At 49.5% G+C, this 12270-nt stretch overlaps 1 protein-coding gene across 3 annotated transcripts in view; it reads right to left on the reverse strand.

The window, feature by feature from the left end:
- NSMF (NMDA receptor synaptonuclear signaling and neuronal migration factor) overlaps positions 1-12270 on the reverse strand; it is a 48100-nt gene that overhangs the window by 14116 nt on the left and 21714 nt on the right. The window contains exons 4-8 of one of the 3 annotated variants that reach the window (XM_021547672.2): positions 8872-8947; positions 7100-7105; positions 6227-6295; positions 2380-2432; positions 386-475 (exon numbers count right to left, since the gene is read on the reverse strand). In XM_021547672.2, coding sequence (XP_021403347.1) covers positions 386-475; positions 2380-2432; positions 6227-6295; positions 7100-7105; positions 8872-8947 — 294 coding nt within the window. The remainder of the gene's footprint in view (positions 1-385; positions 476-2379; positions 2433-6226; positions 6296-7099; positions 7106-8871; positions 8948-12270) is intronic. The other 2 variants (XM_021547673.2, XM_021547668.2) reach the window with 2 other exon arrangements.

Raw genomic sequence — 12270 nt, forward strand, 5'->3', positions numbered from 1 at the left:
GAAGGGGCTCCTGGCATAGGAAGCCACGTTAGCCCCACTATGGTGAAGGCAGCCTTGGACTGGTGAGTTTCCAGAGAGGTTGTTTTGGTGCCAAGAGGATAAGGGATGATGGGAACAGAGGGCTGTAAGAGAGCTGTACCACTGGGTACCCTTCAGCAACTGCTCAATAATCTGAAGTTGGATGAGTGGTGCTCTACAAATAATTACAGGTACACACAGATGAACAGGTACATACACCTGGAGCGTCACCTGCTCCGATCTCAGCAAACTAAAAAAGGATCACAGACAGGACAGAGGGCACAGAGGAGTTACTCCAGTGGGACCCCAGTCAACAAGTACTGGAGGGTTTGCCCACAGGAGGAAGCTCAAAGGACTCAGAACTCACTTTCTCGAGAGTCATGGAAGGAATCAGCTTTGATGGGAGTCGGGTCACTCCAGGACCTGCTGAAGCTCCTCTCACGCCGTTCGGCAAATGCTAAAGGATAAAACCAGAGCACGACATTAACAGATCCCAAAGCACCTCTGCTGCTGCCAGCAAACAATCATCCAGCAGACTGCCACCAAAGCCACACATTACAGACTCCCCTGGGCTGGTCCTTCCACTTGGCAAACGTGAGTCCTTTCCACACAGCAGAGACAAGTGCCCACTTGTGCACAGGATGGGACATGGAACACAAAAAAAGGACAACACTTGATGGTCTCTCCTTAAATGCACACAGCTCAAACCTCAATTTAACCAAGGCCAGTCCAGTGTCCCAGTGTAAATGCTCAGGTTCCAAGGCCTCACAGAAACGTGCACTGCACAGGTAACGACACCTGCATGGCAGAAGGCAGCTGTAGCTCTCCAGTCAGTCCTCCCTTCGTGTTCTACTGGCATCCCAGTCAGAGCTGGACCAAACAGCAGGGAGGGGATGTCTCTGGAAAGCTCATGCTTTCTACATTTTGTTGCAAAAGAGGAAATCCTTCAGCCTTTGCTTGCCTGCACTCTTGTGAGCACTACTCATGGCTTTTTTTCCTCCTGAGGAGTGCTGTATTGTTTGCACTGGCATTTCCCAAGCACAAACCAGGGAGCTTGGCTCAGGCGGCTGCACCACAGGCAAATTCCTGGGAACTGGCAACCACCACGTCTGACTTGGCAAGCCCATGTGAGAGCCATTATGCCAGGATTAACAGCCACTTATGGGTGCTAATACCTGTTTCTGGTGGCAGACAGAGTGTGCAGCAGGGAACTGAGTAACAGCAGCACAGGAATTCACTGCAGATCAGCATCACAAGAGCAGCCTGTCCCCTGCTGAAGTGTGGCCAGGGTGGGTGTCTGGGGAGACAAACCATGTCTTCAGTTCTTCAGGTGATCTCCATCCTCAGCTTTGAGATAAACCCAGGCATTTAGCTACTGTGCACAGAAAGAAAGCTTTGAAAACATGACTCAAGAGTTCCTGAGGCAGAGGCACGCCCGAGTTTCAGCCTGAGTTTCACGGAGGTAAGCCCTGTGCACGTCAAGCAGTGCTAACACAGATGCCAATGAAAGGGCAAAGCTCTTTGCTGATCACTTCTCACAGCACATGAGAGAGGAAAGAATGCAAATCGAACTCAGCAATGCTTTGCTGTGAGCACTCTGTGCATGATGCCTAGCCAGGGGGTGGGAAGAACAAGATGCTTTCTCTTCTGGAGCAATCCTCAGCTCCCAGGAGCAGGTTACACCACTTTCAAAGTGCTAAGGGAGTCACCCAACCAAGTTTTGGAGGATTATTGCCTTCACCAGGGAAAGGGAACTGCAATTTTGCAGTCCTAAGAGGTGATTTCTTCCCCAGTGAGGCATAAGACTCCCTGATTTGCCCTTTGCTCCAATTTCTTCTCTGATCCTCTTCTTTCTTCTTTCCACCATCATCTCAGTTCCCACCAGACCACTCTCCCCAGGGCCAGCTGTGGAGATGACAGTGGGACAGGGCAGGAGAGGACATCCAGCAGTCTGTGTGGTACATGGAGCCACAGCTGGTCATAGCTGCAGAGAGAGGCCAGGCAGCTCTGCTGGACTCGCAGCTCGAGTTCTCCTCACTGGCCTCCACCCCAGTGATCACCAAAATCCACACAGGGGACAAGGATGCTGCAGCTTTCCTTCCACACCTTGCACCAGAGAAGTCCCACAGCCACAACAGAGGATCCTTGGGAACAACCTCCAGGCTGCTGCAGGCATCCACATGTCCTGGACACTTGCAATCACCTGGCCTTCTTGTTTGCAGGATAAAATGGCACCAAGAGGTCAATTCCTCTCTCCAGCCCAAAGCCAGGTCCTTTCAACCCACATCTGCATGTGACAGAATTCCCACAAACCCCACCAAGCCCAGCTCCTCACAGCCACACTTCCAGGTGCTCACTTACTTTGTGCTTTAACCCTTCGGCTCCCCACCATGCGGAGGTGCTTCCGAAAATTCCTAAAAGAAAGGCCAAACACAACCTTTGAGAAATGTGACAAGAAGCAACGCCTGGGCCCAACAGGATTGTGAAAACAGGGAGGAAGAAAATAAAATGGGGATGATGGCATATTTCCTTCCAGGCATTCCAAAGCTGGAGACCAAGTCCCCAGCCTGCAGTGATTTAGTGCTGCGATGGTGATGTTCATTGAGTGGGGCTGTTCTGAGCTCCCTGGGCTGGTGGTATAGGGCAAGTGGGGTCCCACAGGGCAGCCTCCTGCTTATGGCTGCTTTCCTTTTTCTCTGGTTAAGCTTTACCTGTGCTGTATTTACTGAGGACACCCACACCTGCCCGTGCTGGCAGTGTTCCCTCTTTTCCTGGTAAAAAGCAGTAACTGCTCCCCTCTCCAGCAGAATGTGGGTGCCCAGGCTCTGCACATTCGTGGCTTTGCTCATTCCCAAACACAGCAGCTCCTAAAACCCTTCCCATGCTGTTGGTAACCATGCAGCCCAAGAGCCCAAGTGCTGCTCTCCAGGTAGAGCTGGGGAGGACCAAAGCAGGTTCTCCCTCGCCGCACAGCAGAGTTCAGTGATGCTGTCTGTCCCCACGGGCCTGCTCTCCCCGTGTGCTGCTCTCTCCTGGCCTCACAGGCAGGTTCAGAGGGGCTGCAGAGCACACAGCTCCAGGGGAAAGCCCTGGGGAGCAGCTACACCCCAGAGTCAGGTCTGTGTGAAACAGAATGTCCTGCCCACTCCTCAGAGGCCATGGGAAAGGGACTCTGTCCAGCCCCTCCGAGTGCAAGGGCCCAGTTTCTCTTAGTTTCTCATCACTCACAAGGCAGGAACAGGACAGGAACAAACAGGACACCAGAAGAGACAGGGAGAAGCAGCATCAAGAGCAGTGTCACCTCTCCATGAACCCCATTTAGTGCCTGTGGCTTCATCCCACAGTGCAGCCCCAGGATGACAGAGAGCCCATGCACTGGGCACCCTGGAGCTGGGGAGCCTTTCTGGATTTCTTTTGGCCCTCAACACACAGGGCAAACACCAGGCAACAGACACCACAGCTGGTGAAAGGGGTAAGTCACAAGTTGTCTGGCTCACACACAAGTTAGTGGGATGAGTAAGGACATGGTACAACCATGCAGATGCTTCAGCAAACTGACTGGACCAAAAGACACTTCCAGCACTGACAAGAAGTTGTTCAGAGAAATTTGGATACTGCTCCTGTCCAGGAGAGCCATACAAACACAGTCCTCATGGGAGAGCACTGCACCCACATCACCTTCTGCACTTCCCCTCTTTGGCCTGGGAGCCCTTGTTGTCATCAGGCTCCAAATTCAGCAAGAAGCAAAACCAGCAGCTGGGAGCAGCATTATTCCATGCCAAACTTCTGTCTTCACTTGGGCTATTAATGTTCCCCAAAGATTTATTTTGTATCTACTTGGGTACATGAAGATTTACTGTTGTGGATCAGACAAGTGCCCCTTTAGGCACATCCCTGGCCTGGCTCTTTGTACAAAGCCTTCTGGGGTGCACCATCATTGATAACTGGGTCTGTCTCACAGTGCATTCAATTAAAATCCAAATAAATGCAACATTTCAAGGGAACCAGGGCTGTTCTTTACACAAAAATGTCTCAGACATATGTTACATGGTCTGTTGTGAGCCTGAGATCATACCACACACTGAGCACCAATGCTAATTGCCCAAAGCCACTGTCACGTCCCTTGGGCTTTTGGCATTTTTAAGTAAACCCCACTTTTCTTTTAAATGCTCAGAAGTCCTCTTCACAGAGGAGTTTCTTCAGACCCTGGAGGAAGAGGGGTAAAGCAGCCTTTGCCATAGAAGAAGGTTGCTCCCAGGTGCCTGGACAGCTTGGGCTCTCCCGTAAGAGACCTAAATACCATCTCCTAAACTCTGCTGAGAGCAGCTCCAAGAAGAATCCAGCTGTTCAAGGTTAACCACTAAATATTCACAAAATGGAATAAAGGCCTCCATCTATTTTCTTCTAGAAAAAAACAGCACTTTTTTGGAAAAGAAGTGGAAGTCTGTGACTGCCTCCTAATGTGGCCATGCTGTGAACCACCAGATCCTTCTGAGGGCTTCTTGCAGCTGCCTGGCTCCTCAGGCTCCTCTGAGCCTGCATGCCAGCATGACAGGACTGGCCCTGGGAAAGCTGCAACCAGCTCTGTGAGCAGTGGGGCTCCCCAAACCTGCCCACCTTTCCTGCCTGGCTCCTGCAACTGCACCCAGGAACCCTGTGGCACTTGATCCCTTACAAGATCCCTTCACCCATCATGACACAATCAGAATCCCTCAAATTTCAGTGATGAAATCTCCTTATCACTTCCTTTTCTGAACTGCTTCTCCTCCAGTGTGCCTCATGGTCTGTATGACCCCATGGCACCTCCAGGGTATCCATGCCAGGAATCCCTCCAGGGTATCCATCCCACTCCACACCCTGCAGCTCTGCCTGCAGTGGGTCACCACACTCTGCCCAGAAGACTTTTCACTACCCAAGCTCCTGGCAGCACCTCTCACCCTCCCTTCTCTGGCTGCTCCTGCAGTGGCAAAGTTCTGGGCATCCCTCACTCCACAGGCAGCAGCATCCCTGTGGCCACACCACACAATCCAGCCTCCCTGGGCAGCAGGACTCAGCACTGAAGGGGCTGGGTGAGAACAGCTGAACCCTGAAACAGCCACCAAGGGCTGCACAACAAACACCCAAACCCACAGCAGGGCTCTCCCTGCAGGACAGAGCTGAGCTCTGCCAGCAATCCCTGCAGCCAGAGCCCCTCCACTGCTCTCCCACCTCCTCTCTGGGACATGACAGACACAGGGCTTGGGTGACTCCATCCCCGCTCCTGACTCACAGCCCCACCAAGGTTCACAACTGCTCCTGTACTCACAGCCATTTTCTAACCAAGACTTGCCTCTGCCTAACAAACTCTGAGAAATCTCTCTTTTTAAAGATACGCTGTCTATTTGTTTAGAGTGTCTTTAGGTTGGATTTTTATTTCTCTTTGTTATTGATGAAAAAACACCTCACCACTCTGAAGTTACTAAAAAAAATTCTGGCAATTAACTGGCAATTTCTCAGTTAAGAAAACCTGATGTTTTTCTCCAATTACACAGATACTGTTATTTTTTTAGTAGGCTGCCACAACTCTTGGCATATTTAACAGGCCAAACCAGTTCTGATTCCTACTGTGAGTAAATGATGTGCCATAAGAAGCCTGCAGAAGGAAACCAGGCCCTTCTGTAATACCTGGACAAAGAATCAGTCCCCATCCACTTTTATTTCCCTTCTATTAATGCAAAAAAAAAGACTTAAAAATAGACTTCTGGTCACTAGAGGTGTCAATTTTGCCTAGGTCTCAGATTTTTGAGGTGCATTTGTAGCTGCAGCAAAGGCACATACAGTATTTATCTAACCTCAAACAAATTCCTGCCTGTGGCAGGGGAGTTGGAACTAGATCATAATTTAGTTTCCTTGCAATCCAAGCCACTCTGTGATGATATGAAATTCCAAGTTGGAATGGGGGAATTGCATCTTTAATTTTTTAAGTATGTATTTTTCTGCCTGAGGCACAGATCATGCGGAAGGCTAAAAGCAACTCGACAGCGTTCTTTAAGAAGATGGAGATCAGCTATCCTGAGCATCATTCACCTCCACAGCTCCAGCAGAGCCCCTGCCAGTGCCCCCAGGACAGCACAGAGACAGGGACGGGCACGGTCAGCGCCACCAGGGCTCAGAGTGACCCCAAGGGCCCATGCAACACCAGGGCACAGCTGGGGGAGAGGGGCCCTACCTCTGGATAAGAGCTGCAGAATCAGTCTCTCGTTTCCGTCTCTTCCTCTCTGCGTAGCCCCTGAACGCCCTGGGAAACCATTTCAAGCCATTAACCAAGTCCACAGCTCGGACGTGGAGAGGACAAGGGACACACAGAGGGAAGATCTGGGCAGACAACACAGGCTGAGCTGCCCGGGGGGGCCAGGCAGCACCGCGTGCGGGTCAGGGCACTCAGACCACAGCTCCTCGCTCCCTGCACTGCTCCTCAAACCTCAGAACGTGGCCCAAAGGAGCACCCACCATCCCTGGGCTGCTCCTCAAACATCAGAACGTGGCCCAAAGGAGCACCCACCATCCCTGGGCTGCTCCTCAAACATCAGAACATGGCCCAAAGGAGCACCCACCATCCCTGGGCTGCTCCTCAAACCTCAGAACATCGTCCAAAGGAGTAACCATCATCCCTGGGCTGCTCCTCAAACCTCAGAATGTGGCCCAAAGGAGCACCCACCATCCCCGGGCTGCTCCTCAAACATCAGAACGTCGTCCAAAGGAGTAACCATCATCCCTGGGCTGCTCCTCAAACATCAGAACGTGGCCTAAAGGAGCACCTACCATCCCTGCTCTGCAGAAAGTACCTGGGAGCTGCAGTCACACCCTCTGCACACCAGCATCGAGAGGGACAAAGTGGCCAGTGACTAAGGGCTGCACTCTGAGGATGAGGAGGGTTTGGTGGGATCCATGTAGGCCTACCAGGTGTAGCCACCTAACCTCCTGCCAGCTGACAGACAGCCCCTAGCACAGGGAAAGCACGAGTGAATATGATGGACAGGAGAAGATAATTTAGCCAGGACACCAACAGACAGGGAAATAAAAAAATTAAGATTATACTTACGAGATGCTAGAGATTCCAGGAGATGCAGGGAAAAAGAGAGAAAAGAGGAATTTATTAGTGCTCAGCCCCAGCCAGCGTTCTGAAAGAATTCTCACTCCAGAAGGAATATTTCTTGTTAGGTGGAAGGAAATTGCTTTTTAAATTAAACATTTCTCAGTGGTGAGACTCCTCCTTGACTGAGCTTAATCCTCCCTTGGGCAGGGCTGACATGTGGCTTGGATGCAAACTGAGCTCCACACAGACCCAGAGAATGTGCAGATGCACAAGAGCTGAGTGTGGCCTGTCTGACTGCAGGACCACAAGCTCCTAGAGCAGGAAGAGCTGCTCCCACCAGACCAACACTGCTGAAGCTGGCTCATGCTGCCTGCTCCATGAAGGGAGCGAGCACAGCGGGTTGAAAACACTGGAGCAGAGGCCAGGGGCACCTGGAGAGCCACCGCAGCACTTTGAGGAGGTGCCCTGATTTTCTGGAGGAGTTTCTGAGTCACTTCTAGAGGCAGCACAGAAGTTCCAGAAATGTTAACCAAGGAGCCACATCTACCATGGGATTTGTGCTCCTCAAGGGTTCCCTCAGAGCACAATTCCCCAAACCAACCCCACAATGGCCTTCAAGCCTTGTAAGCCAGCCATGGGCCATCATCCTGCAACAAATCCGCCCAGAAAATACAAATTCAGACAGCAAAGGCTGTGTCCAAATGTGCTGATTTTGCTCATGGTTTGTAAGTCAGATCAGAACTGTGAAATACCATTAACTGTTATCAGCCAATATTTTTTAAATGGTTTTTTTTATGGGGGGTGCAGCTACCCCACTCCTCAACTCCAGATCCAGTGCTCCCAGCATGAATCCTTCCAGGTCTGGTCCAGTCTGGGTTATCCCAAGAGAAATAACCATCTTCTTTTCAGGATTTGGGGAGGGAAAAGCAGAAGGGAAAGAGGAAATGTCAGAGAAACAAGAGTACAAAAAGGACACCAGATTAGACAAGAAGAAAACAGAGCCAGAGAGCTGAGGGCATCCCAGACATTGGGAGAAACACACAGGAAAAAGGTCACAAGGCTGGGGAAGGGCTTTGGAAGGCAGAACAGCATTTCATTTTCCTCTCTGCTTGCCTTGGCTTTCCAGTCAGATAGGAAATACTCGAAACCAGGAAGGCAGCATGCCCTGGCAAGCTGGGTACAACCTGGAGAAAAAGCTTCCCTCTCTCTCCAAAGCCCTTTGAGAATTGTTTCCTCCCAAACACAGCACCCATGAGCCTGCATGGAGTGTGCAGGGAAAGGCTCCTCCTAACTCACACCCCTCCATGCTTTGCAGGGATTTTACTGACACTTTTTCACACGTGCAGACCAGTGCAGAGCTGCAGGGCTTCCTTATCCCAGAGGAAGGCACCTCTCTGGAGTGAGTGATGCAGGATGAGCCCAGAACACCCTTCCCTTGGGAAGTGTGTGCAGCAGAAGCAGCTGGTGGAGGGTCTCAGATGGTGATCCACAGGATCCTTGCTCTGCAGAGGCAGCCAGGCCACAGTGTCACAGACAAAAATCAGGGAAGCAGAGAAGAGCAGGGTAGCCCGAGGAGTTAAAAAAGATAAAACCAAATGAGAGCAGTAGAGAAGAACTGGTAAGGGGGAAAGAAAATTTAACAAGAGACAAGTTTCTCCCTTTCTTTCCTATCCCTGAACAGTGATGCCAAACACACAATTCCTGCTCCATGCTCTGAGCTTTGAGCATGTCCAGACCCTGAGATGCAGAACAAAAGCCACAGCAGTGGTTTCACTTACGCTTGCATAGTTGTAGTAGCAGTGTGAAAACTGAAGAGGTTCTCTTTTGGGAACCAGGTTCGTATGGGGACATCATCTGCAAGAGAGAGAGAGAGTCTGAGCACCCAGCAGGCACAGACATCCTTCAGACAGCCACATTTCCTCCCCAGGTTCTTTCTCTCAGGACTTTCCTTCAGCATCCTGCCCTGAGTAAACAGCTCAAGTCTCATCCTCCTCATATAATTGCACACTGCCTCTGAATGTTCTGTAAATTTGTGCTAAGTCTGTCTATCAGGCTACTAAGTGAAGAATAAGAGCTCTATCTTAAGCACTGGAGATTAGAATAATCCAGGAATTACAGAATTGACATTTGAACTAGGAAAAAAAAAAACAGGGAAAAGAAACATTTTTCATTAAAAGCATTTTACTGTCTCTGTCTTTTCCTTTATATATTTGATTTAAACTGTCCCATTCCTCCAGTTCTTTCTGATCCAGCCCAGTAGAAGATGAAAAGCATTTACTTTTCACTCAGAACCGTAAGCCTGAAATATCCTCTTTTTTTTCTGCCACTGAAGTTTCAATAAACCTGCTCCTGGTCATTTGGCCTGCAGGAGCTCCTCTGGTTTGGAAGTCAAACCACCCATCAGCTCCACAACCTGCAGGTAACTGAGCTGATTTAATCACCTCTCCTTGTAAACTGCCCTACCCAAACAAACTGTGGGGTTTTTTTTCCCCTATTTCCAGGGCATCAGAACACTGCACCACCTTCAGTGAATGGCCACTAAGACAAAAAGCAAAGTAAGTCACCAATTATGTGTGTGATGACCAGGAGGAACAACCTGCCCAAGCAGCAGCTCCTGCTGAGAACTCTCAGGCTGGAGTCAGCAGGCAGAAAATCAGAGGGATATTGAAATCCACTGCCACAACACTTGTGAGATCTCAGTGGACTGGATTCTTGAGGCTGGAGTCTACCTGATTTTTCATCTTGCTTCACACCCCATTTGTGACTCAGTTGCCTAATGCCTTGCCCCATGTTGCTGATTGTGTCTTGCCTCAGTCATTCAAGTCTTCACATCTGGTAGTATTTAATAGTCTGGCATTGTCAAGGTATTTTTAAATTCACTTTCACTGGCCCAAGCCCTGTCAAACTCCACATGCCCACTGCAGGCATAATTACTACAGACCAGCTATCTTACAAAATGTTTTGTACAGATCATCATATCCTACAGATTATTCCCTCAAACTACAGAAAGTGGTTGCAATTACAGATGCAAAAATTGCTAACTGCAGCTGGGGAGCCTTCCTTTGAAGTTCAGCTTCCAAGAAATCTATGGAAAGTTTTAGCAGACACTCCTTCTCAGCTCACAGTTTACGTCAAGTCTTGTTTAAAGGCACTCCAAGGAAATATATATGGTAAATGAAACTGCATTCCAGTATGCTAAAGACTCCTGATGCAGTCCCAAAGTCTGCTCTCCTCTGAAACACGGAGACAGAAGCAATGCAGAACAAGTCAGACTGTAAATGAGTTACTTGTTTGAAGCCTTCAACCCACAGAAGTGGCAAAGGAGAAGTTGCACAAATTCCTTTTTAGCCAAGAATTCTGTATAGGCATCTCAGGGGCTACTCATCTCAAAGGACTGACAAGTTCTTCGTGTGTTTTACAGCTTTTAAGCCACAGACTTCTGTTCAGAGCAGAGCTTATGAACAACAGTTAATATCCTTAGGAGGCTTTTCCTGCACCATTGCTGGGAGCTTTCTCTCCTTTTTTTCACAGACTGGAGTTAACTTTGGAAAAATATCCCTGCCCTCCACAGAGCACTCAATGAGGAATAAAGGATTTGGGACCCTTCCGAGGGTAGAACATCAGCAGAGCAGCTCACAGGTGGGGACTGGGCAGTACAGCTCAGCTCCAGAGCTCACTCACCAAATTAAAATTCAGATTATGGGTATGGCTGTTGCTGCCAGGAGCAGGCAGCACATCCTTTCTGGCCAGGCACAGCAGCTTGTTCTCCTTTCCTTTCACCATCAACTGTGAGGAAACAGTGGAGCCAGGGGCCTGGTAAGACTGGAGGGACACCACCACCACATCCAGTATCTCCAGCCACTTCCCACTGCACCCAAATCCCAGCACCTCTGTCCCTGAGTGGATGTGTTTGTATCAGATGCTGGGAGCAGCCCAGGAGATGACAGCTTGTGCTCCCCTGGAATGGTGTCAGCCATCAGAAACTCAGCATCAAAACCCATATTCAGTGATGCCAATGGGGTCTGGCTGCCCTAAGTGCTGGTTTGCAGCAGCAACTTGTCACGTAAATGCAAACAGAAGCAGCACTGTCAGGTGAACCCTGGGGAAATCAGCCTCTTCTGCCTCCACTCCTCTCTGCTCCCTTTCCCCTGCTAGCCAGGCAGGAAGGACATGCCAGGGAATTCTTGCAACCTGTGGCACTCGTGCTGTTCAGTTCTGGGGTTATCTCTGAGTGGCAGCACTTGGACAGAGAGTGCAAAGAAGACCAAGCTGAGGGAACTCTCCTTCCATGGTGCCAGTGCTGGTATGGAAACTGGGCCTGGGGACACAGCCCTTCCTGTGCAGCCACACATGTCAGGACCCAGAGGCTTGAGATGAGCACCCAGGGGAGCTGCTGAAACAGGGAATGCCCATGGGAGCACCCACAGGTCCTGCACTGGCCACTTTGCTCCCATTTAAGTAACTACTCTGATACATTTTCATAAGACAATATCCACTCCACACTGATGACTGGACTCAATGAAAATGGCTGCCTGGCTGAAAACAGATACTGAATTCCAAGGCCCAGTAACAGCATCTCTTGCAGGAATTGCCAGCACATGTTTTCCAGCAAACACAGCTGCAGCTATGAGGAGTTAAACCCCTCCATTAATGATGTGGAGTTTTCCCTTGCTTTTGTATCCTCCAGTGCCACAGTGCAATTCTGATTTGTTCAGGTGTGCTGGTCTGGGCTGGGATAAAACTCATTTTTTTTCACAGGAGCTCATATGGGGCACATGTAGTGTCTGATGTGAAGCCCAAAAAGTCCCAGGGAACAGAGGAACAATGCTTAAAAATCATGCACATGATTTTAGGGGGCTGCAGTTTTTCCACACATTTCATAATCAGCTATTTTTTCATTACTATTCTTCAGTTTAAGCCACATATTCATGTAGCCACATAATTTCAGGTATCTAGGCATGAAAATACGGTCCAGGATCCATACCTTTGGTGATTTTACCTGTGGTAAACATCACTGCAGTATTTATCAGAAAACTGTGAACCCAGGGAAGCTGAACAGTTTGATCTCCACAGTCCTTATACACAGTTTCTTTTCTAGGAGAAAACCCTGACCTTTAGCCAGACTCTCTGCTCTAAATGCCTTGATGTGTGTTTACAGAAAAAATCAGACAAATTAG

The sequence above is a fragment of the Lonchura striata genome, chromosome 22 (genome assembly GCF_046129695.1).
Source record: "Lonchura striata isolate bLonStr1 chromosome 22, bLonStr1.mat, whole genome shotgun sequence".
Taxonomy (NCBI): Eukaryota; Metazoa; Chordata; class Aves; order Passeriformes; family Estrildidae; genus Lonchura; species Lonchura striata.